We start from the raw sequence: 26,735 nt of genomic DNA on the forward strand, positions 1-26,735 counted from the left end.
CCGCAGACATAGAATTAGTCATTAGAATACTCTCCCAGAAACAAGGAGGAGGGTTTTATAGAGTGGCACAAAATGGGCTTTGGTTACTCCGTATTCACAATGGATGGGCATCGAAAAATTTACTTTGATTTATGGATGCAAGCTGATGCAAGCTGGTCAATAGAGCCATATGTTTCCTTCATTGTTTTGTTCAATTGTTGGCTTAGAACGAAGCCCTGGGGCGTGTCTGAAATGGCACCCTATCCTGGTCACATGTAGTGCACTATACGGTGAATAGGTGCCATTTCCCAGGCAGTCTTGCAGCAGTACCTGTATGACGAGCTTGTTGTCGCTGAGCAGCTTGGTGCGGTACAGGTCAGCTTTGAGCTGGGGGGGGAACACCAACACGTCCGCACAGTGGAGGTCCTGACAGAAGGACTGCCCTTCCAACTGCCCGACTGAATTCACCTGAGAGAATCCCCCTCGCTTCAGGACGCCGCACACCTCTTCAAAGCTGGGGGGGGGGGGGACAGGATGTGAGGGTCATTATAGCAGGTGTACAAGAGGAACTGTAAAAACCCTCTATGGCTTTTTAAAAAGCTTCTACCGCGGATGTCACCTCTGGTAGTGAAATGTAATTTCCTGTGTGCACACACACACACACACACACACACACACACACACACACACACACACACACACACACACACACACACACACACACACACACACACACACACACACACACACACACACACACACACACACACACACACACACACACACACACACACACACACACCGGTAACCTGAGTCTCAGGGCTTGTTGCTGATTGGATCTGTCCACTACAAGGGGATTTACACACCACTAAATCAGGCTGACTGCAGCAACAGACATACACCCACACACACCCTCTCAGACTTGACATGAACCAACACCACCACTCTTGTCAAGAGGGCGCAACAGCGTCTCTACTTCCTAAGGCAGCTGAAGTAATTCGGCATGCCACCCCGGGTCCTCTCCAGATACTACCGCTGCACCATCGAGAGCGTCCTGACCGGTTGCATCGCGGCCCGGTACTGGAATTGCTCCGTCCACAACCGCAAGGCTCTCCAGTGGGTGGTGAAGACAGCCCGGTACATCACTGGGACCGTGCTCTCACCCATCCAGGACATCTAGTCGAAAAGGTGCCTGAGGAAGGCATGCAGCATCATCAAGGATCCCACGCACCCCAGCCACAAGCTGTTCTCTCCCTTAACGTCAGACAGACATTATCGAAACATGTGGTCTGATACCAACTGGTTCAGAGACAGTTTCTATCTACAAACCATCAGACTGCTGAACACTTGAACTGGACTGACCACCTGCTCTGATTCTCCACACCTTAGTACACATGTACTCACTCATTTACACACCCACACAGACACAGACACACCCACACCCACACAGACACCCACACAGACATACACACACACACACACAGACATACACACACACACACCCACACACACACACCCACACAGACATACACACAGACACACCCACACATACACACACATACACACACAGACACACACACACACACATACACACACACACACACACACACACACACACACACACACACACACACACACACACACACACACACACACACCCACACAGACATACACACCCACACAGACATACACATACACACCCACACACACACCCACACAGACACACACAGATACACACACACACACACACACACACACACACACACACACACACCCACACAGACATACACACCCACACAGACATACACATACACACCCACACACACACCCACACAGACACACACAGATACACACACACAGACACACACACACACACACACACTCATTTACACACCCACACAGACATACACACACACATCCACACAGACACACACACACACACACCCTGATCTGTTTCACCTGTCCCTGTGATTGTCTCCACCCCCTCCAGGTGTCGCTTATTTTCCCCAGTGTATTTATCCCTGTGTTTCCTGTCCCTCTGTGCCAGTTCCTCTTGTATGTTTCCAAGTCAACCAGCGTTTTTCCCGTTCTCCTGCTTTTTGCATTTCTCCTTTTTCTAGTCCTCCCGATTTTGACCCTTGCCCGTTCCTGGACTTTGTACCCGCCTGCCTGACCATTCTGCCTGCCTTGACCTCGAGCCTGTCTGCCACTCTGTACCTCCTGGACTCTGATCTGGTTTTGACCTTTTTGCCTGTCCACGACCATTCTCTTGCATAGTCTTTTCGGATGAATAAACATTGTAATACTCCAACCATCTGCCTCCTGTGTCTACATCTGGGTCTCGCCTTGTGTCATGATAATACAGACACACACACATCCACACAGACACACACACACACATATCACAACTACTGCTACCAGACTCTTATTATACTGCTCAGTTTATACAATGCCCCCCCCCCCACCCCCAATACTTGTGTAAATATTGTAGTATAAATTGTGCCTTCCTGTATTATAATTATGCAACTCAATATTAGGAAGGTCTTCCTGTAACGGTTTTCGTCGTCTGAAGAACAGGAATCTGACCAAAGCGCAGCGTGGTAAGTGTTCATGCTTTTTATTGAAACTGAACACTATAACAAAATAACAAAGAGAATAACCGAAACCGAAACAGTCCTGTCAGGTGCAAAAACACTAAACAGAAAATAACTACCCACAAAAACCATGTGGGAAAAAGCTACCTAAGTATGGTTCTCAATCAGAGACAACGATAGACAGCTGCCTCTGATTGAGAACCACACCCGGCCAAACACAAAGAAATACAAAACATAGAAAATGAACATAGAATGCCCACCCAAATCACACCCTGACCAAACCAAAATAGAGACATAAAAAGATCTCTACGGTCAGGGCGTGACACTTCTAAATGTTTGGTTTACTCGTATTGTTATCTTTTATTATGCTCCAGTATCCAGAGCGTTTTGCCGTTTTGCATTACAGTGTGGTACGACAGTGTCACAGTACAGACAAAAGCCAGGGTGACAAGTCTGCTGAGAACTGCGTAAAGAACCTTTCTGGACAGCTACCACAAAAACATGCTGAGGACGGCAAACAAAATAGCAGAGGAAGGACTCCTCCCAACTCCGAGTTTGTGATCTTGCCATCCAGGAAACACTACAGACTCCCGAGTATAAACTGGTCAGGTACAAAAACAAATTTGTGCCACACGCACTGACCCTTATGAAAAATAAGGAGGACATGGGGATGGACGTGCAATTGTTAAAAGTGATAAGGGAAATGTAACTGTGTAAAATAATCATGGAATCGTGGACATTGTAATGATAGGGTTGTGCAATAACATGAACTTGGACATTAAGGGGATGTGTTATATTGAGTGGATGTGGGGGGGCACAGTGATGTGGGGGGGATGTGGGGGGGCACAGTGATGTGGGGGGGGGTGAGGGGGGGCACAGTGATTGTAATGGTGAAGGGAGGAGTCCTTAAGCTGTCATTTCTGTTTTGTTTTTCATGAATGTGTATGTATGATGTTGTCTATGCCATGTCTCTCACTCTCTCGCAGTGCATTTTCTTCTACGTAAAGCATTTATCTGTGGAAAATCAGACAAAGAAATATCTAACCTAATCTCTCTCTCTCTCCCCGTCTCTCTACGTCTCTCCTCCGTTCTCTCTCGCACACACACACACGCGCACTATGGTTTAATGGGATGTCTGCATGGCACCTGGATCATAAACCATTGGCCAACACCCACAATCTCAGGCCTGTGTGTGTGTGTGTGTGTGTGTGTGTGTGTGTGTGTGTGTGTGTGTGTGTGTGTGTGTGTGTGTGTGTGTGTGTGTGTGTGTGTGTGTGTGTGTGTGTGTGTGTGTGTGTGTGTGCGTGTGTGTTGACCTGCTCTTGAATGTGTTGACCCATGCGTAGAGGAGCAGCCTGTTGGCTCTCTCCTGTTTCTTCCTCACAGCCTCGGGGAGGATGCAGTCGATGGTCAGGAGGTCATGTTTGATCCTACTGCGAGCCAGGGAGGCTGCCAGCTTGGTCTTAAACCTACAACACACACAGTAAGAGAGACGGTGTTCCAACAGACACTCATACCCCTCAGCTACCTACCAAAACAACACAGATACTGTACACCCCCCCCCCCCCCCCTCCCTTTCCCTCTTACCTGAGGAGGCAGTTCTCCACCTCCCTGACTTCCTGTACGAGCTCCTCCCCCTGGCATTCCCGAGGGAGGAACTTCCTGTCCTGGAAGTCGTAGAGCATCACCACCACCAGACTCATCTGGTCATCAGGCTGGAGGAAGAACGCAGCGTAGAGTTAGAATCCATAGATCAGACACACTTCAAAAGCCAACCGTATACTTGTCCAGAAACGGAAATAACAGCAGAGTTGGGGCTGGATAGAGAGAGAAGTTTTGCTTCAACAATCAACCGCACCAGAGTATCTACGGATAGAAATGTCACGCTCTAACAGTCAACTGCCAACAAACTGTCAGTCGGCCGAAGACAGAAAACAACAGATACAGCATAGGACGGATGAAGGAGTTGTTCTTCAACAGTTGGATGCCTACACCAGAGGGAGCACAGAGAGAGAGTAGAACGAATTGACACGGTTCAACAATCAACATTCTTTATCATCAAACCCCAGAGATCGCCGAGACACAGTAAGGATAATTCAATACTGCTATACACAGTAACTACCTGCAGAAACCCTCAAGAGATATCCCCTGAGAAGGCAGTTTGATGGGTTTATTGATTAGGCTAAGTGATTGACAGAGACGTGTAACTCCTATGGTTGTTTTGGGCAGTTACCCAGCGGTCCCCAGTCCTCCAGTCAGAGGCAGAGGGAGGGTGGTGGAGCAGCTTTGGGACGCCCTGCCAGGACCTGGCTCCTACCTCTTAATTAAACCCAGCAGGAAGACACACTCCATCTCTCCCTCTACCTCTCCCACCAGCTTATCACCGTCTCTTCCTCTCCCTCTCATACCTTCACGCTCTGTCACTCTATCCCTCCGTCGCTCCATCCCTCCCCTTTCTTCCTCTCTCTCCCTCAAGGGGTCGAGGGACACAGATCACATTAGTGGCAGATGGTGTTGCTCGGCAGCAACAGATTGCCATGGCGCCGCTGCAAGGCTAATGGAGCGAGACGCTACGCTAGGCTAACGCTAACTGCTCGGCTAAAGAACTAGCGCCAGCTCGTTATTCACTCAGGGGCTTTTAATCAGATTTTGGAAAGGTTGATATCAGAAACAGGTGCTGGGTCCGTCCCTATCTCCCCCTCCTTTCCCTGCATTCCTCTTTCCCCTCCCTCCGTCATCGCTCGCCTTCTACCAAGGTTGAACCCGAGGGGGGGGGGGTCGTCGTCCTGGGCTGCCTGGCAACAGCGTCCCGTGGATGGAAGTAAACAAGTCTGTTGTGTTGTCGCGTCACCCCTGCTGCCACGCTGTGACATCAGGCCTTAACACCCAACACTGACCACTTAACACTGGCCGTGATGGATGTGATGGACCAAGTAATGATAAAATGATGAGGTCTACAAAATACAGCGGTAGCTGCTATGCATGGTCTATCATCAGGAGAATACTGTGCAGTTTTGTCAGTTCAACTCCTATGCTTTGTCTCTCTGGTCACTGCATGGTCACTTCCCTCTATTTCCAGCCGCAGTGAGGTAGATCTAAGCCACATTTCTCTCTTCACTGCAATCAAATACACTCCAGACTTTAGTTCCCCTCTTAGAAAAAAGGCTTCCAAAAGGGATCTCCTGTGGGGACAGCCGAAGAACCCTTTTAGGTTCTAGATGGCACCTTTCGTTTCTATCCCCATCCCTCTCTCCTTTTTACGTCTCCCTCGGCACCCCGCTCCTCCTCTTTCTGTCAAGGTTGAACTTTATAGATGCCAGGGGTGTAAAATGAGGTGAGAGTGAGTTCTGAAGAGAGCCTCATTGTGTCTGGCCTTTATTGTCTCCTGGTGGGATGCAGAATAACGACCTGCCACCCCACCATAGAGAAGACCCATTCATTCCAGGCAAGGCCATATTTCACACAGGTACTACAGTAAGTCTGTGCGTGTCATGCGTGTATGTGTGTATGTGTGTGTCTGCGTGTGGGTGGGTGCGTGCTTGGTGCATGTGTGTGTGTCTGTGTGTGTGTGTGTGTGTGTGTGTGTGTGCGTGCTTATGGATGAATTCCAGTTTGCCCTCACATTACCATCTCCATCATTATCATTACCATCATCTCTACTCTAACATCACAAGCCTGTTTCTTTTAAACTACAGCGGGGCAAAAGTACACTCAAAAACCATCCCAGACGCCAATCTTGATTTACGTAAATGAGTAGGGAGGCGTTGTTTTACAGTGCCACTACCTCTCGGTTCATGGCTGCCGTGGGAACCTTCTCTTTACGTCTACACAGTGCACTGCTAATTGTATTGGGCTCACAGCCCAGACAACCGCTCCCAGAGACAGAGAGAGGAGGGATACGTATCGACCAGAACACACTCAGACCCGCTGAGCGGCGGGCACGCAGACCCAGCAGCCCAGGGCGTCATGTAGAGCATCCTGATCCCATCACTAATGGAGTGTTTCTGTTTGAGAAAAGCAACAAAGCAACAAACAACCGACTAGCCGAGTTCTTGTTTGTTCTCTCAGATGTGCGGCACCAAATTGCTTTGTGATGTGAAGAAAAGGCGTTCCATCGATATATAATAATCGGTATCACAGTTACAGATTAGTGGTATGAAAAGCATGCGGAGCTGAACAAAGAGTTTGTACAACAAGGAGAACAGCGGGACATGAATATTGAGAGCTCTGAAGTACCGCTGTGGAGTCAGGATGTTAGTTAGAGAAAGCCAAAACCGGTTGAAACAGATCTCGAACTTCCACCTCCCTGGGTGAAGCTCTATGTTTCACTCACCATTGGCTGAGAGAGGTAAAAGCAGCTGTCAATCATGATGTCCTCCAGGAGCTCTTGGTCTGTGGGGGGAGGAGCATAGAGAATGTTTCAATAGTGTAACTCGTAGACAGGTAAGTAAGAGGTCATGTGAGAGAGAGAGAGAGAGAGAGAGATGAAGAAGAAGAAGGTGAGAATTAATATTTCCATTATATGGAGATAATGGTTCAGGATCTTGCCAATCTCATCTCTATCTTTATTATCTCTATCTCTAATTATCTCCACAGACCAGCCCAGACCAGACAGGATCATTTGGAACATGCCTGATAGAATTACACACCTAACCCAATGAAATAAATGACTAGGGCTGAGACTCCATATCTAATGCTGAGCTCTTGTCTAGAAAGGAGATAGGGAGAGACAGCGAGAGAGTTCTCGCAGGCAGCAGGAATAATCTCACTATAATTTGAAACGCTAATTCAATTAGATGAGGATTTTTTTATTCACACGATTAAACGCTCATTTGTATTTTAATGGAGTTAATCAGAGATTTAATTGAGTTAATTTACCATAATTCATTTACTATGTCTGAAATTAGAGCCTCTGTGACACTGATGACACTTATTAATCACACATTGCTGGTCATGTAATCAGTGGCTGTAATACCAGGATACATGCCCTGTGCATTGCTCTCATTAGAGACCAAGGTCTTGTAGGCTACTTACCAGCTATCTGAGAGAGATCTGCAGTTCCTAATGTGTTTTTCTCTTCTCTCTGCCCTAGCTGAGATATCATGAAGGGAACATCTGTCTCCCTTGACAACAGGATGTTTTATTCTGACCCACACAGCCTCGCGCACGCCGCACACACACACACACACACACACACACACACACACACACACACACACACACACACACACACACACACACACACACACACACACACACACACACACACACACACACACACACACACACACACACACACACACCGCCTCGCACACACACCAGAGTATGTGAGCGGAGCGAGGAGTGGAGTGTGCCAAATTTGACTGGAGCGTCGGCATTCTCACCCGCTCCAGTAGCGCTCGCTTCACGAGCATTTCACGAGCACTTCACGAGCACTTCACGGGCACTTCACGGGCACTTCTCGGGCACTTCTCGGGCACGAGCACTTCACGAGCACTTCACGAGCACTTCACGAGCACTTCACGGGCACTTCACGGGCACTTCACGAGCACTTCACGGGCACTTCACGGGCACTTCACGAGCACTTCACGAGCACTTCACGAGCACTTCACGGGCACTTCACGGGCACTTCACGGGCACTTCACGGGCACTTCACGGGCACTTCACGGGCACTTCACGGGCACTTCACGAGCACTTCACGAACACTTCACGGGCACTTCACGAGCACTTCACGGGCACTTCACGGGCACTTCACGAGCACTTCACGAGCACTTCACGAGCACTTCACGGGCACTTCACGGGCACTTCACGGGCACTTCACGGGCCATTCAAGGGGCATTTCACGGGCACTTCCCGAGCACTACACGGGCACTACACGTGCACTTCACGGGCACTTCACAAGCTCTTCACGGGCACTTCACGAGCACTTCACGGGCACTTCGCGAGCACTTCGCGAGCTCATGGCATGCCGGCCCAGCATGCAGTTCTCTAAATGTTCTCTAAATGTTTTCATAAGGAAACTGATAAAACACACAGGTGAACAAAGACGAGGAGGACCACGAGCAAGAGAGGGAGTGAGGTGATGTAGTGTCCACAACTAAAGAACCATTGTGGAATCTGAAAAGACAGGTATCCCGAAAGCATGATGGTGTCCTTAGTACGTGCACATGCCAACAGAAAGGAACCAGGTGGGTAGCTAGCTAAGTGTAGCAAAGCGAATCACTGTAGCAAAGTATTTATTAACAAAAAATCTGATCTGTTAAAAGTTTCGTTCATTTTCATTCTATTATCTACACAATAGGCCATCCTTGATTTTGGCCCAATAGGCCTGTCATTTTACCTCTTTCAAGGAGCTTTCCGTTTTGATAGGGTTATAGTACCTAAAACCCTTTAGGCCTACCTACAGAAGAAACTGAAAACAACTACACATCCCTGCCCAGCCTGGCAAGAGTGGCCCGAACGGTGTTTAGTATTCCCAGTGGCTCTGCAAGCACTGAGAGGGCATTCTCCACTGCTGGCCTGATCTCCATGCACCATCGCATGAGCCTGAAGCCAGAGACTCCGGACAAACTCATGTTTCTAAAAATGAATTCAAAGGCACTATAGATGGAGCCTAATCATTTTTCGTTTAATTTGTAATGAATTCTAAGTGAGTCACAGCCTATATGTGCAATTTACTGTATATACTATTAACAACAACAACATTTTGTTTAAACGCTGAGCGCTTAATGCCCCTACCAGCCTAGTGTGTCGCACCCGCAAATGCTTCACAACGTATTTTTTTTGTAGGCTATAGCCTTGAAATAATATAAATAATATAGCCTAAATAATTCATTTTCGTTCCCTCTTTGGCTCCCTGTCTGGCTCCTGACCTATTTAGAGTGTTTATATGCTGTTTAATACGACATGCAGCTTATTTGAAATGATGAGCGCTTCTTACAGTCACCTTTTCCTGTTGTTTTCCTGTTGTCTACTTTTCATTCAAATCATATGGTTTGGTTTCAATACTTCAAAGTCAAATGGTAGGTCCAGGTAGTCACAAAAATAGATGGGTGTTGGTTAAATTGTGATTTTAATGTTATGGAGCGAATTTGGAGCGGCAGTTTTTTTTTCTCCTTTGAGCGAGGAGCGGGATTTCTGACCGCTCAACTCCGCTCACATACTCTGACATACACTCACAGTCTCACACACACGCAGCCTCGGATACGAAGCCTCGGACACGCAGCCTCGCTCACACACACACAGCCTCGTTCACACACGCAGCCTCGTTCACACACAGCCTCGGACACACGCAGCCTCACACACACACAGCCTCGTTCACACACGCACAGCCTCGTTCACACACGCAGCCTCGTTCACACACACAGCCTCGTTCACACACACACAGCCTCGTTCACACACAGCCTCGCTCACACACAGCCTCGCTCACACACAGCCTCGCTCACACACAGCCTCGCTCACACACAGCCTCGCTCACACACACACACACACACACACACACACACACACACACACACACACACACACACACACACACACACACACACACACACACACACACACACACCGTCTCACACACACAGCTTCGCACACACACAAACAAACAGACTCACACATTCTGGTTCCCAGTGTCCCCAGAACCACAGGCTTTCTCCTTCAACTCCAAAGAAGGGAGAGCAAACAGCAACACATCTGCTTTATCTTGGATTAGGGAACACCTGTTTCTAAACCCCCTCAGTTTTGCAATGTGTTTTCACCACATATTGGAAAGGGAAGCACGGCAGCTTTATCCAAAACGCACATGTTCCAGGTAATCTTGATAGAACAGCATTTTCCTTATTTTCAAAATCCTCTTTATCCCATTGAGAAGGCGAAAATGAAATGGGGCAGACGGGAAGGGTTTTGAGTGTATGAGTGTGTGTCTGTGTGTGTGTGTTTGTGTGCGTACATGTGTGCGTGTGTGCTTATGAATGCATTCAAGTCTAAAATGAAATGGGACAGACGGGAAGGGTTTTGAGTGTGTGTGTGTGTGTGTGTGTGTGTGTGTGTGTGTGTGTGTGTGTGTGTGTGTGTGTGTGTGTGTGTGTGTGTGTGTGTGTGTGTGTGTGTGTGTGTGTGTGTGTGTGTGTGTGTGTGTGTGTGTGTGTGTGTGTGTGTGACGTGTGTGTACACAATGGCTGTGCTGCCCTGATTAACCTCTAATCTTAAAAGACACACCTGAGTCCTATCTAACTGCCACTGGGACGCCATGGCAACAACATACACCACTGTTAACCTACCATAACATCACAAATCACGCCAACCGTCTGCTCAACGGGCTAAACAGATGAAGGCTAGATAAAAGGGTGCAAAAAAACACACATGTATACACACACGCACGCGCACACACACACACACACACTAAAGACAGTGTCAGTGATTGGGCCTATACTCCTTGCATGATTTACGGCAGCGTCAGGTCAATGAGTGTTTCGATCATAGCAGCAGAAGGTCTTAAAGATAAGCCTAGCAACATGGCCGCCTTGCCTGACCCTACAGTACAGGAGGAAAGCACAGACCCAGAGGGGAGGAGATGGTGTGATGATGATGCGGTATATATATATATATGTGGAGGTCATTATCCTCTCTGGTCTATAAATCAGCCTAGGGAGGACTGAGGAGTAAAACACAGTAAATTCACATATAAATCTCTCATACCAGAAGCTATTACACATCAGGGGCAGCGCTGAGCTGAGGTGTAAGCACCTAAATATCGACCTATAAGCTTCGGGTAGGAGTTGCCCTTATGCACAGATCTAGGATCAGCGTACCCTCCCCAAATCCTAGCCTTAACCTTTAAGGGTAAAAATGCCAAACTGATCTTATACCAGTGTCTAGGGGCAACTTCATGACAACCTAGGATGAGGCGCTACTCTCTAACCAATTGTTTGAGTTTGTGTCGTGTGGCCCTCGTCCAGGTAACAAACTAACTAAGGCCAGTGAGTGATGATGAACACGGTCAAATAAATCCACACAGGAGCGCTAGAAGGCCTGAATACAACCCCACTTGGCCTTATTCAGCTCTTTGTCTCGCAGTATTCCACATCGGTACACTTCATTTCACATGAATCTAAAAGAAGCTCTGCCAACAAACCCCCGAGTCTCTATTCAGGCGAGCTGAGCAGAACCCTTGGACAGGATGGCAGCGTTAAATAGCTTACATATTATCAACCTGCAATGTTTGATATTTGCTGAAGCGTCTCGGGGTAAAGTGCCATGCTCTTAGCCAAGGGCAGAAATGACATGTTCCCTCTCTCTCGCTCTCTCCCTCCCACGGTCTGAAACAAGGAGCCCCCCCTCAAGTCAAATAAACCTACTCCCTGCCTACTCCGGCCACATATCAGCTCTGTGCTGTGACATGGCTGCTGGCTACTACGGACAAAGAGACAGGAGTGGGCCTCGGAGGAATGGAGAACAGAGAGAGGGAATGGAGAGAGAGGGAGGGATGGATGGGGGGGGGGGGGAATCCCACCTCTCTCTCTTTCTCTCTCCGTTGAGCAAATGATTTGTCTGAGACCAGGGACATGAAGAGATGTGATCAACCCTCCAAGATTCAAGGTGATGACTGGGGCGCTGGTGAAGTATAGAGAAAAAGAGGAGAACGAGAAGGAGGAAAAGAGTGGTGGGGCGGAGCCAGAAAGAGAGAGGGGGAAATAAAATAAGAGGGGAGGAAAAGAGAGAACTAGAATGAGGGAGGAGGGGGAACGACACAGAAATAGATCACTGTAATCTAGATACTCCTAGATACCCTGGTAATAATTTCCCTTTGGTTTCACACTTAAGAGGTTCACAGTGGGTCATCTCGTACACTGCAGCAACACACACTACCACCAGGCCCCCTCTAAACTAAACCACCTCCATCCAATGAACATCAGGCCATCCGCCTCCTCTATGCTCGATTCAGTTCAGTTCTTTTGTGTGAATGAGTGGGGTGACGTCGTCAGAAATCACTGCCCAACACACAAGTCTACATTACTGTAATAATGACTGCATTACGGGAACACTTGACTTTGTCCTCTGTGTGTCGTTATGGGGTTTAGGGCTACTTTTGATTTGAATGGATAAGAGTTATAATCACATGATCAATACAAGGGCTCATTGGCATTTTGCTCGCCGGGTTTTTGCTGCCTAAGCTTTTTTGTTTGTTTTTTTATGTTAACAACTGACCTCAGCTCGATGTTGGATCATTGTCATTCCCAGGCTGTGCGTGTAAGATGCATCCAGTGTGTTGTGTATATCGATCTCTGCAACCTGAAGTCATCCCGCTCATCGGAGGACAGTGGGGGAGATTAAGGCGTCTTTCTCAGCTGTGTCGTTTCATTGGTTAGCAATATATTTTTTTTAAACGCAACAAATGTGACCGAATCTGATGTGCCGGACAAATAGGCTGTGTACAACTTCCACCACACCAAGCAATCTTGGCTACAGTAGGACAGCATTGACACAGTTCAGGCACAATTACAATGTAGCGATCCGCCTCCTTTTGTCTTTTGTAATAACGACGGACATTCTATCGACCAGCCAGAAAATGTCCTTATTTTGCAAATGAATTCTGCCGCAGACATTGTAGGCACGTCCCATTATAAACAGTGAGCCACATCCAAATTGTAAACGACTACAATTAGGAGGGGAGAAAAATGTGACACATCTGTGGTGATTATTGGTCGGACCTACCCAACGTCAGCCTCTGCTAGTCAATAACCCGTTCATTTGCTGTACATTTTTATCTCCAGAACATTATCCCACTATCTGGTGCTCTCCAAATGAACTCATTCCAGGGATATGAGGGTAGGAAAGACGGGGGAGAATCAGAATGAGGTGGAACTGATAACATGACACTTATTAAACAAAAAATGGGATTGAAATGAGAGAGAGAAAAAATCGACTTACCTATTTTTTCCCCTGGAAATAAGGACTCCAAGCCATAGAAATGAATAGAGACAAGCGATACTATACTAAATATAGAGGTAAGATAGGATCTCAGACCTCTTCCATCCAACACGGTGTGCCCTATTTTGTTGTATGACCTTTGAACTTCTAGCCTGACGACTCACACTAAATTCTTCCAATGTTCTGTTGTTCGCCACATACACTATATATACAAATGTATGTGGACACCCCTTGAAATGAGTGGATTTGGCTATTTCAGCCACACCCGTTGCTGACTGGTGAAGAAAATCGAGCACCCAGCCATGCAATCTCCATAGACAAACATTGGCATTAGAATGTGCCACCATCATAGGATGCCACCTTTTCAACGAGTCAGTTCGGCAATTTTCTGCCCTGCTAGAGCTGCCCTGGTCTACTGTGCTGTTATTGTGAAGTGGAAACATCCAGGAGCTACAACGGCTCAGCTGCGAAGTGGTAGGCCACACAAGCTCACAGAACGGGACCGCCGAATGCTGAAAGCAAGTAAAAATCATCAGTCCTTGGTTGCAACACTGACTACCGAGCTCCAAACTGCCTCTGGAAGAAACGTGAAATGGGTTTCCATGGCCGAGCAACCGCACACAAGCCTAAGATCAAAATGAGCAATGCCAAGCATCAGCTGGAGTGGTGTAAAGCTCGCCACCATTGGACTCTGGAGCAGTGGAAACAGATTCTCTGGAGTGATGAATCATGCTTCACCATCTGGCAGGCCGACGGATGAATCTGGGTTTGGCGGATGACAGGAGAACACTACCTGCCCGAATGCATAGTGCCAACTGTAAAGTTTGGTGGAGGAGAAATAATGGTCTGGGGCTGTTTTTCATGGTTCGGGCCAGGCCCCTTAGTTCCAGTGAAGGGAAATCTTAACACTACAGCGTACAATGACATTCTAGACGATTCTGTGCTTCCAACTTTGTGGCAACAGTTTGGGGAAGGCCCTTTCCTGTTTCAGCATGACAATGCCCCTGTGCACAAAGCAAGGTCCATACAGAAATGGTTTGTCGGAATCTGTGTGGAAGAACTTGACTGGCCTGCACAGAGCCCTGACCTCAACCCCATCGAACACCTTTGGGATGAATTGGAACGCCGACTGTGAGCCAGGCCTAATCGCCCAACATCAGTGCCTGACCTCACTAATGCTCTTGTGGCTGAATGGAAGCAAGTCCCCACAGCAATGTTCCAACATCTAGTGGAAAGCTTTCCCAGAAGAGTGGAGGCTGTTATAGCAGCAAAGGGGGGACCAACTCCATATTAATGCCCATGACTTTGGAATGAGATGCTCGATGAGCAGGTGTCCACATACTCATGTAGTGTACTTTAGTCTGAGACTGCCATCATTGAAGTTGTTTGTGGTGATGAGCGGCACGAGGGGCGCTGTACAAAACAAAGTCATGAGGGATAGGATCGTCTCTAACCAATCAGAGTATCAAAGCCAATGACACATTTTCAAACTGCCGTTTTAACCACGTGTGTTCTAGCTCTGGCCCAACCCATTGGTTTCTGGGCCAATCAGATGGCCCTGAATGTTATTCGCACTCGGTGAAGGGTCGGGGAGGTACTCAGATCCAGACTCACTGCGGAGAAGAAACTAACGTCTGTGGGCGTGGCGTAACGTTTGGCCGGAGCAAGGAGTCTGGGGTAGCCAGGAAACGTAACTCCTGCTTTCACAACCACTTTTACAGTTGCATCAGGGAAGCAATGGAGCTCGAGTTAGTCTGATATGCAAACCCGGACCTCAACAAGCAAGCCTAATCTAGAGAGATGAAAGCCCCTCTCACATGGGGAGAGCAGGAGAAATCGATTCCATCTCCTGGGCTGCACTGACAGTCCTCTAACCTTCCTCTCCCTTAACGCCATGGTGATTACACGCCCTGTGTGTTTGGCAGCCGCAGACCTGCCCCCCCCCCCCCCCCCCCCGTCCTTGGTTTCACAGATAATAGATAAATAAATATATATGTATATATATGTGAACAATTGATTTGTAACATCCCACTGAATTCCCCATGGCCATTCAAAGGGATTTTCCCTTGCACTTTTCCTTCCATCAATCTATCAGGATTCAATTCCACCTGTCAATTAATGTCCCTAACACTATTCATTCTCATTTTCAAATGGCCGATTGCTTGCTTTTGTTGCTTTTCTCTTGCATGCGTGGCTCAAGACAACCACGTCCAATCATATGCAGCGGAATGGGGACCCATCATACATACGTACATACTGTAATCAATTAAGGAGGAAAATATAGAATGAAGGAGGAAGGATAGTAAACCTTTCTAAGTATACATTTCCCCATAGCCTACAGTCCTATCTGCTGTTCACTTACATTTGAGTGTGTTGAAGGCCAGCTCATACGAGCTGCGTTGGTACGCCTCATCCTTGGCCTCAGGCAGGGGCAGCACCGCCCGCTTGCCATAACTGACTAATCGGTGGGCAGCAGGCTTCTCCAGGTGAGTGTTCTGAAAGATGACTGCTGCCAGCAGGTAGACAGGGTCTGGGAAGCCCAAGTGGCCCTCGTCAGGTGTGGGGGGTTCTGGAGGCAGCTCTGGGGTCTCCTCCTGCCCAAGGCCAGATCCATCCAGCAGGCTCAGGTCTTTGAGGCTGGATATCTGGGAGCCATCAGCTGTCTTGGATATGGACGACTGTCGTGAGTGTCCTGTGTTTTTTTTCACCATCTTGTTATGGTTGCCTGGTTCTAGCAAGGCTCACCTCAAGAACACGACCCAACTCCTGTCCCTCCACTCAGGCCCTGAAAAGACAAAAACACCCACATACTGTACACTGGAGACACACTGTAACTGTGAGTTAAGGGTTCAAGCCAAGATAGGATATACAAAATTATGTTAAAAAAAAAAGTTTTTATAAAAGTATAATAATAAACCACCAGGACTACTACTACTACTTATGACACAAAGACAATCATGACAAAAAATACAGGCTTCTAATTGTACAATTGCAACGCTGCTGCTGAAATGTGTTGACGTTACAACGTAACAACAATTAGAGACAAATGGTAGGCTACAGTACGATTTTCTTGAATAGTAAACGTACGGTATAGTGGTTGCGGTCTTTACCTTCAGAGGGGGAGACGTCTTCAGAACTTTTCTGTCTCAGGTATCCAGTAACCAGCAGCAAACATAGTCATATTTCCTTATGTCGAAGCAGATGTTTGGGCTACGTGACCAAAACTGAGACCTAACCTGAGCACCTACAATCTGGCTGTCTTCTTTTCGCGATGGGCGGACTCCTGGAGATGTTCTTTAACTTGGCAATAAAAAATGCTGGAAAGAAACCTAGTCGTTTTACTCTCAAAAGTGAGACACAGTAGATCTACTAGCAAATTAAAAAGCTAGCTAGCTTGCTAGAAGTAATCAGAAAACTTCCTCAAGTAGCTAGCAGTATTTTTGTGGAACTCCTTGGATCAGCGAGCTACCATCACCATGGTAACTATATGCTAATTTCCTGGAATCCAAGATTTATGCGGGAGTAGCCTACTACGTTCAATTTGACAGATAAGAATACCTACATTTCAGTAACACAGACACGACTTGAATGTTTAATCAAATGTGCCATAGCATAGCCTACTATCTCTCTAGTCTAATGCCCCTTTTCTGGCATTTCATTGCTTTCCACATAGCCTCCATCCCGGACCCAAAACCTGGCAGTGGTAATAGGTGGCACCCAGTCTCTTTCATCTGCCTAGGCATCTCCCAAACTACGCCATGCCAGAGAGGAAGGGGCCATGCCAGAGAGGAAGGGGCAAAGCGAGAGTATTAACTACGCCCAAAATCTGATCCGAAACTACGCCACGCCAGAGAGGAAGGGGCAAAGCGAGAGGATTAACTACGCCCAAAATCTGTCGGCGCGAGAATACAGCAATAAGAAGACAAAGTGGTGTATATGACAGTGTCTAATTTGGTAAGCAAAAAAATGGAATACTAATTTACTACGTAAGGCTTATTTGATCTAATAGAAGTTTCGTAATGATTATGTTGTTAGAAATGTATTGCTATAAGTGGACGCACGTGGCATTCTGGCAACTTTGAGAAAAAAAATTGTTGTGTAGGTTGCACGCTGTGCGTATCTGCCCTCTCATGGGCTAGAATGAGCAAAAACGTAAATGCAACATGTAAAGTGTCACTCACATTTTGAGCACACATTTGTTTACATTCCTGTTAGTGAGCATTTCTCCTTTGCCAAGATAATCCATCCACCACCATTGACATATTCCCTTATATGAACTGTAAATCTTTGAAATTGTTGCATGTTGCGTTTATATTTCTGTTGTTAGTGCTTAGTGGACTATCTTCGCAATATAATAGATCATCTTTGGGGCACACATGACTAATAATCCTAATAATTGCTTCAGCGGTCACATTTTAAATCTTGAACATATTTCTAACTTTTTTATAGTTATTATTATTATTTGGAACGCTATTTACTGTACAGCATTACTAGAAAAGCCATAAAAACGTAAAAACTTGCAGACCGGTCTGGAATACGTTTCTTGTATACAGCTTTTTGATAACATAACATTTATACATTATAAAGCTACCCTTGTTAAAACTCCCATTGTTAAAGGAGCTTCCTGGAACATTGTTGCATTATCATTTCAGAAAAGGTCCAAAATACATCTGCAGGAATGGAATTATAGTGTTTCACAATAAATAAAAAACATTTGTCATTGTTTTGGGCCCTCACTAAATTGCATTCTGATGGTGCAGCTTTCCTATTAAAAAGCATGAGCTAATGCAGATCCAAAAACGTTTGTAGAGGTGCTGACTAACAGAGGTATAAAAATAAAGAAAGTCGCACACTATGAATAGTGCTGAATTTGCCATCTTGTTGAAAGAGACTGCGTGCTGACCGCTCTGATGAACTCTCATTCTGCCTTTGAGTCATAACTTGAGAAGTACAGATGTATCATGTAAAAATAAATCAATGGTTATTTGCGTGTGAAAATGTTATGGGATGCATTTGCCAGTCCATCCAGGATTTTGCGATTCTGCGATCCTATTTTTTGTTGTTGCAAAATCAACAATTTCCCAGCTATTATGCAAAGGCTTCCAAATTTGATAAATCACTGCACTATTAGGCCTAATGCATAAAACAGTTAAATCATAAAACACAAGACAAATAACAAAATAATGACACAAACTGAACAACTAAAAAGCACACTAAGGAAAAGCAAAGCTAAAAAGATGTGATTTAAGATATCTATTAAATATGTCCAGTTTTGCCCCCCCTCAGGTTCTCTGCAGGCTATTCCAGAGGCAGGGGGCATAATAACTAAAGGCTGCCTCTCCATGCCTTTTGGTCCTAGGCTTTGGGATAGTTAAAAGGCAAGTGCCAGAGGACCTGAGGGACCTACTGGGTACATAACTTAAAGCATATCTGATATGTATCGGGGTGCACAAGAATGTCTATTTATTGACAAACCAATAGAATAATCTTTAAATTAATTATAAAAACTCACAGGCAGCCAGTGCAGAGACCTTAAAATTGGTGTAAAAAACTGGTCAGTACACATGCTGCAGCATTCTGTATGTTTTGCAGTTGACCAATGGCTTTCTTGGGTAGACCAGCCATGAGAGCATTACAGTAGTCAGGCCTGCTTGTAATAAAAGCATGGATGAGTCTCTCTGTATCAGCCTGAGAGAGAAATGGCCTGAGAGAGAAACTCAGGTTGTAAAAAGCTATTTTGGTCACATTCCTAATGTGTGATTCGAAATTTAGTTCAGAATCTAAAATAACACCTAGGTTTTTTACCTGGTGTTTTATCTTTATTGCTAAAATGTGCGGCTAGATTTTCTCTCTGTGCTTTGGCTCCAACAACAAGTACTGCGGTCTCGTCTTAGTTTAGCTGAAGGAAGTTGTATTAAAATCACTAATACAGTCTAATCATTTATCCATGGAGCTAAAATCCTCTGGTGACATAGAAATGTGAAGGTGTGTATCATCTGCGTAGCAGTGAAAATCAATGCCGTGCTTTCTGATAACGCTGCCAAGGGGTAACATACAGTGGGGAGAACAAGTATTTGATACACTGCCGATTTTGCAGGTTTTCCTACTTACAAAGCATGTAGAGGTCTGTCATTTTTTATCATAGGTACACTTCAACTGTGAAAGACGGAATCTAAAACAAAAATCCAGAAAATCACATTGTATGATTTTTAAGTAATTAATTTGCATTTTATTGCATGACATAAGTATTTGATACATCAGAAAAGCAGAACTTAATATTTAGTACAGAAACCTTTGTTTGCAATTACAGAGATCATACGTTTCCTGTAGTTCTTGACCAGGTTTGCACACACTGCAGCAGGGATTTTGGCCCACTCCTCCATACAGACCTTCTCCAGATCCTTCAGGTTTCGGGGATGTCGCTGGGCAATACGGACTTTCAGCTCCTTCCAAAGATTCTCTATTGGGTTCAGGTCTGGAGACTGGCTAGGCCACTCCAGGACCTTGAGATGCTTCTTACGGAGCCACTCCTTAGTTGCCCTGGCTGTGTGTTTCGGGTCGTTGTCATGCTGGAAGACCCAGCCACGACCCATCTTCAATGCTCTTACTGAGGGAAGGAGGTTGTTGGCCAAGATCTCGCGATACATGGCCCCATCCATCCTCCCCTCAATACGGTGCAGTCGTCCTGTCCCCTTTGCAGAAAAGCATCCCCAAAGAATGATGTTTCCACCTCCATGCTTCACGGTTGGGATGGTGTTCTTGGGGTTGTACTCATCCTTCTTCTTCCTCCAAACACGGCGAGTGGAGTTTAGACCAAAAAGCTCTATTTTTGTCTCATCAGACCACATGACCTTCTCCCATTTCTCCTCTGGATCATCCAGATGGTCATTGGCAAACTTCAGACGGGCCTGGACATGCGCTGGCTTGAGCAGGGGGACCTTGCGTGCACTGCAGGATTTTAATCCATGACGGCGTAGTGTGTTACTAATGGTTTTCTTTGAGACTGTGGTCCCAGCTCTCTTCAGGTCATTGACCAGGTTCTGCCGTGTAGTTCTGGGCTGATCCCTCACCTTCCTCATGATCATTGATGCCCCACGAGGTAGGATCTTGCATGGAGCCCCAGACCGAGGGTGATTGACCGTCATCTTGAACTTCTTCCATTTTCTAATAATTGCGCCAACAGTTGTTGCCTTCTCACCAAGCTGCTTGCCTATTGTCCTGTAGCCCATCCCAGCCTTGTGCAGGTCTACAATTTTAGCCCTGATGTCCTTACACAGCTCTCTGGTCTTGGCCATTGTGGAGAGGTTGGGGTCTGTTTGATTGAGTGTGTGGACAGGTGTCTTTTATACAGGTAACGAGTTCAAACAGGTGCAGTTAATACAGGTAATGAGTGGAGAACAGGAGGGCTTCTTAAAGAAAAACTAAGAGGTCTGTGAGAGCCGGAATTCTTACTGGTTGGTAGGTGATCAAATACTTATGTCATGCAATAAAATGCAAATTAATTACTTAAAAATCATACAATGTGATATTCTGAATTTTTGTTTTAGATTCCGTCTCTCACAGTTGAAGTGTACCTATGATAAAAATGACAGACCTCTACATGCTTTGTAAGTAGGAAAACCTTCAAAATCGTCAGTGTATCAAATACTTGTTCTCCCCACTGTATATAAACTGAACAGTACCGGACCCAAAATCGAACCTTATGGAATGCCACATGTGATATGTATTTTTCTCTGAGTTATGTTCACCAAGGGTGACAAAAAACTCTCAACCGGTTAAATAAGTCCTAAAACAATTTAGAACTGCACCGGAGAGGCCAAACCCACCTGTCCAGAAGGACATCATGGTCAACAGTGTTGAATGCAGCACTTTGATCTAAGGACAGAGAGCTGTTTGGCATCTGTGTTGGCTCTAAGATCATTTACCACTTTAACTAAAGGGCACATGTCAAACTTCTCATCAGATCTTGCTTGACTCATACCCAGCCTATTGTTGGTTGTCTTATCTCTGAAATGTGCTGTAAACTCCTCACATTTAGATGTGGAGGAAAGTTCACATAGGTTTGCGGGGTTAGGACTTATCAGGCCATCAATTGTCGAGAAGAGCACTCTCAAATTATTCTGATTAATAGTGATAAAGTTAGAAAAATGAGCCCGTCTGGAATTTCTAATTGCCTTCTTATACAGTGCATTCGGAAAGTATTCAGACCCTTTCACTTTATGATGATCAATGGAAACAGGATGCACCTGAGCTCAATTTCGGAGTCTCATAGCAAAGGGTCTCAATAGTTGTGTAAATAAGTTATTTCTGTTTTTGTTATTTTACATTTGAAAAAAATATTTGAAAACTGTTTTCTCTTTGTCATTATGCGGTATTGTGTGTAGATTGATGAGGAATATCTTTTATTTAATACATTTGAAAATAAGGCTGTAACATAACAAAATGTGGGAAAAGTGAAGGGGTCTGAATACTTTCCGAATGGATTGTATATGCCAAGTTGCTCTCTCAGAATATCATAATGGACCTGCAACTTTGACTTTCTCCACTTCCACTCTGCCTTTTTGCAATTTCTCTTTAATTTATTAGTTTCCTCACTCATCCAAGGGGATCATCGTTTGGATGTGGCCTTTTTTCAACTTTACTGGAGTTATGGCATCAATGGTTACCCTTAATTTGTTATTAAAGTTTCAACTAAATCATCACAAAAGGAAGGCAGAATAGGTGGTGGAGTATTGTTCATACATTCAATACAATTTGCATCAACTTCAGAGGTAAGATAGTGTTTCTCAATAATGCTATGGGCAACAATGTAATAAAAAATACACAGTGGTGATTAGATAAAGCAACATCAACAATAGAGGATATGTTAATAGAAAGCCCCCTTGGTAATAACCAGGTCCAGAGTATGGCCACGGTTATGGGTGTGCATAGTAACATGTTGGATAAAGTCCATAGAGCTCAAAAGATTAATAAATTCAATGACCTTGGTGTCAGTCTCTTTGTCAACATGAATATTAAAATCGCCCAACACAATGATTTTATCTTAGTTCTCAAGGACAATAGACAATAGTCAGAGTATGAAAAGCTGTAGTCCGAGGAGAGGCTTCAATAAGAGCGGCACTACAGTCTGATGACAGCCATGTTTCAATGAGAAACATGCAATTAACTTTGCGCTCAGTCATGAAGTCATTCACGAGAAAGGTTTTACTTGTGATTGCTCTAACATTTCAAAGCGCCATATTCAATGAGTGTGGGCCACTCTGCCTCTGGGGTGTCTGCCTCCAGGTAGCCAAAGGAATAACAACCGAATTATTAACATTATAACCACGTTTTCTGACAGTCTCGAATCTATCAGAATGGTAGGAGATAACAGTATGTATAAACTTACATGAGGGCCGAGATGAAGGAACATAAATTAGGTTACTCACAATAACCATAGTGCCATTTCTACAGGAGTTGATATGCTTTCCAAATCCTCTGTTGCTCATTCTGACAGGGAGGACTAGAGCACTACCAGACCACGTCTGTCAGTCTCTAAAACAGTTTGCGATGTTGCTGGAAATAATCCTGGAACCACTGCGGTTAGGTTGAATCCCGTCTCTTTTAAAAAAGTGCTGGTTGCTCCCACAGCAAATCAAAGTTGTCACAAAAAGGGACATTCCTGTCGTTGCAAAGTTTATTCAGGTACTCATTCAGGGTAAAGATAAGGCTGAAATGTTCCGAACCCCTTCAGTAGTGTAACGGATGTGAAATGGCTAGCTAGTTAGCGGTGGTGCGCGCTAGCAGCCTTTCAGTCGGTTACGTCACTTGCTCTGAAACCTAGAAGTAGTGGTTCCCCTTGCTCTGCAAGGTCCGCGGCTTTTGTGGAGCGATGGGTAACGACGCTTCGTGGCTGACTGTTGTTGATGTGTGCAGAGGGTCCCTGGTTCGCGCCCGGGCCGGGGCGAGGGGACGGACGTAAAGTTATACTGTTACAGTAGCACGGGAGAGGGCCAGAGATAAGTATTCTCTTCCCTGTGCTCGCGAGGGTGTTTTAAAAAAAAATTGTAGTTCTCCCTCTGATCACCTTTAACGAAGGTCGTTAAAACCTATGTGAGTGACGATGGGGTCAATCCATTGTTAACAGTTATGTTGTTGGCTCAGTCTTTAATGGTATTCCCAAATTAAGGAGTGTGGCTTTCAGCATCCTCATCACAAGCTCCACAAACCGTGATGGCTTGCCAACTTCAACATGTCATCACCCCCCGTTCCTGAAGAGTGACTTCAACCCTGGTTTCAGCCAAATGCAGCCTAGAAGATACTGCTGTGGGAATCTACCTCTCTCTTGTTATTAAACATTTTTTCATATTAAATACTTTTTCCACATGTTGTAGTGTTACAGCCTGAATTTAAAATAGATTAAATTGAGATTTTGTGCCACTGATCTACACACAATACCCCAAAAGTGGAATTTTGTTATTAGACATTTTTACAGATTAATAAAACATTTAAGCTGAAATCAAATAAGTATTCAACCCACTTGTTATGGCAAGCCTATATACTTTCAGGAGTAAAAATGTGCTTAACAAGTCACATAATAAGTTGCATGGGCAATAACAGTGGTTCATATGATTTTTGAATGTTTACCTCATTTCTGTACATATAATTATCTGTAAGGTCCCTCAGTCGAGTAGTGAATTTCAAGCACAGATTCAAGCACAAAGACCAGGGAGGTTTTCCAAAACAATGTCTGATTTTTGGTTTAGTTGACACCCAAATGTCTCTCACCGCGCTTTCAACCATTTAAAAGCACAGATCATTTTAAATGTAAATACATTTATTTTATTCAAAAGATTATTTCAGTTGAGATGACATTAAAAGTACAAAGCGCAAGTGATCAATGCGTTCGAGATTCTATGCAGATTATTACAGCAATCGTGAAGATCTCCACAGACCCTGCGATGACCTATGCATGGTAACTTGAACATAGATGCTTTACATGATTACATAAGAAGACATGTATAGTGTTACTGTAGCCTCATTTTAAGGTTGAATGTTACATTAGTTAGTAAGATAGCCTTAACTTTAGGCTATTTACTGTATTTAAAATGTGATATTGAATTGTGTTTGGTTGTTAACGCAACCAAATACAAACCTTTTTACAATGCAAAGTCATCAACAGCTATTGTTTCAATTCAACCCAGGAATCAACTAAAAATAGACAATATACTGTATATTAACCTTGGGTTTCTACCTCTGAATGATTTCAAATGTAATGTTTTTTTTTGTAATATTGGATTGTGTTTGTCAATGCAACCAAATTTCAACATTTGAATGAGATGTACACTGTATCTTCTGCTTGGATAGTTCCATCTGTGCCACTGACTTAGTTTGGCTTTAATTCCAGTTTGTTTACAAATTAATAATTAATATGTTGGATTCACATCTTCATCTCAACCAAAAATCAAAGCTAAAGAGTAGGACTAAATCAAATCAAACTTTAAAAAAAATTAAATTCATGTTTGATTTGATTTTACAAATAAATACATTTTACAAATCAAACCAAATCAAATGTATTTCTATAGCCCTTCTTACATCAGCTGATATCTCAAAGCAATCATTACAGAGGCTGTACCCAAATCATCTCTTGCCTACTACATACTAAAACGACACTCTTTGTACTAATTGTATTATATCTCACTAGGCACAAACTGGTTGAATCACTGTTGTTTCAACCTAATTTGCCAATGTATTGTGAAGTGGAATCTACATGGAAAATTCATTGGATTTGAAAAAAGTCATCAACCAAATCCACCACTGGTGTGCGTGGCCAAAGAGCTCTATTTTCATGTCATCTGACCAAAGCACCAGTTCCAATCCAAGTGCCAATACCATTTAGCGAACTCCAGGAGTCTACATTTGTTGGTTGACATGAAAATAGAGCTCTTTGGCTACGCATATCAGTGGTGGGTTTGGCGTAGAAATGAGAATGCATGAGAAGAAAAGAAGCCCAAACTTACTGTAAAATATGGTTGTAATTCTTTGATGTTATGGGGCTATTTTGATTCCACTGGTCCTGAGGGCCATTGTTAAGGTCAACAGCATCATGAACGTTACCCAGTACCAGGATATTTTTGGCCAAAAACCTAGTTGCCTCTGCCAGGAGGTTGAAACTTGGCTGCAAGTGGATCTTCCAGCAAAACAAGAACCCCAAGCACACATCAAAATCAAGATTTTGCAATGGCCATCTCAGTCTCCGAAACTTGAAACCCATGGAAAACCTATGGTTTGAATTGAAGAGGGCAGTCTATAAGCACAGACGAAGGATATCAAGGATCAGGAAGGATTCTGTATGGAGGAATGGTCTAAGATCCCTCACAATGTGTTCTCCCTCCTAAAATATATACATTTTTAAAGGCTCAGTGCCATTATCCTCACAAGGTGAGGTATTGAAAGGAATTTTGATCCCTACCTTAAAAATGTATTTATATTACTTGTTAAACAAAATCTCTTTCTCTGTGCAATACTTTCGTGCGATATGGACGAGCCCTCTGCAGTCAGGTTGGTTTATATATATGTCTTTGTCTGTGATTGTCTTTAGCCAGACCTACTGTATGGGGTCACATTAACATTCATACGTACACTATCTTGTCCATGGATATTAGCACAGCAGCGGGAAGTAGGGGTGCCTAGGGTGCTACAGCACCCCCTGATAAATCAAAATGAAATAAATAATAATACAAATGTATATATATATATATCAACAACAGAAAAATCCCACAAAAATAGTGAAGTAGGCCTTTATTACTCCCGTATCACGGAAGAAAAATAGTCCTCAGTCAAAATTGACATTTGTTTTTTTACCGCAAGAAATGCTTCATTCTGCAGGAGCTAATATTATAGTAGCCTATGTGAGAGGTTATAGATACAGTCAGTGTCCAGATGTCAGACTATTATTCAATTAACCCATCGGAACAGTAGACTGTATAGCGCCTCACAATCATCACGCATAACATAGCAGGCACTGCTATCATCCTCTTTTACAACTTTAACGTTAACGTTCTCTTCCCAAGTTCCCAAAAGCATTTGGCAATTGGTGTGTATTTGGCGCGCTACAGTTAGGCCATAAAGCTTAGGCTACGCACTAACGCCAGGTAAAAAACGATGATTGAAAAACCTCAATTTAGCCGATAGATATGAATTGCACAAGAATTACACATTTATGGATTTTTTTATGCATTGTTTTATTTTTAT

At 44.6% G+C, this 26,735-nt stretch overlaps 1 protein-coding gene across 2 annotated transcripts in view; it reads right to left on the reverse strand.

Moving 5' to 3' along the window:
• The window catches only part of LOC139574188 (putative methyltransferase NSUN7), a 32,721-nt gene extending 15,370 nt beyond the window's left edge, over positions 1–17,351 (reverse strand). Inside the window, exons 1-6 of one of the 2 annotated variants that reach the window (XM_071398532.1) lie at positions 16,590–17,351; positions 15,865–16,287; positions 6,907–6,965; positions 4,161–4,288; positions 3,890–4,042; positions 310–493 (exon numbers count right to left, since the gene is read on the reverse strand). In XM_071398532.1, the coding sequence (XP_071254633.1) occupies positions 310–493; positions 3,890–4,042; positions 4,161–4,288; positions 6,907–6,965; positions 15,865–16,213 (873 nt within the window). In that variant the 5' untranslated portion in view covers positions 16,214–16,287; positions 16,590–17,351. The remainder of the gene's footprint in view (positions 1–309; positions 494–3,889; positions 4,043–4,160; positions 4,289–6,906; positions 6,966–15,864; positions 16,288–16,589) is intronic. The other variant, XM_071398531.1, reaches the window with a different exon arrangement.
• Positions 17,352–26,735: the final 9,384 nt, after the last annotated feature.

Source organism: Salvelinus alpinus, chromosome 4 (genome assembly GCF_045679555.1).
Source record: "Salvelinus alpinus chromosome 4, SLU_Salpinus.1, whole genome shotgun sequence".
Taxonomy (NCBI): Eukaryota; Metazoa; Chordata; class Actinopteri; order Salmoniformes; family Salmonidae; genus Salvelinus; species Salvelinus alpinus.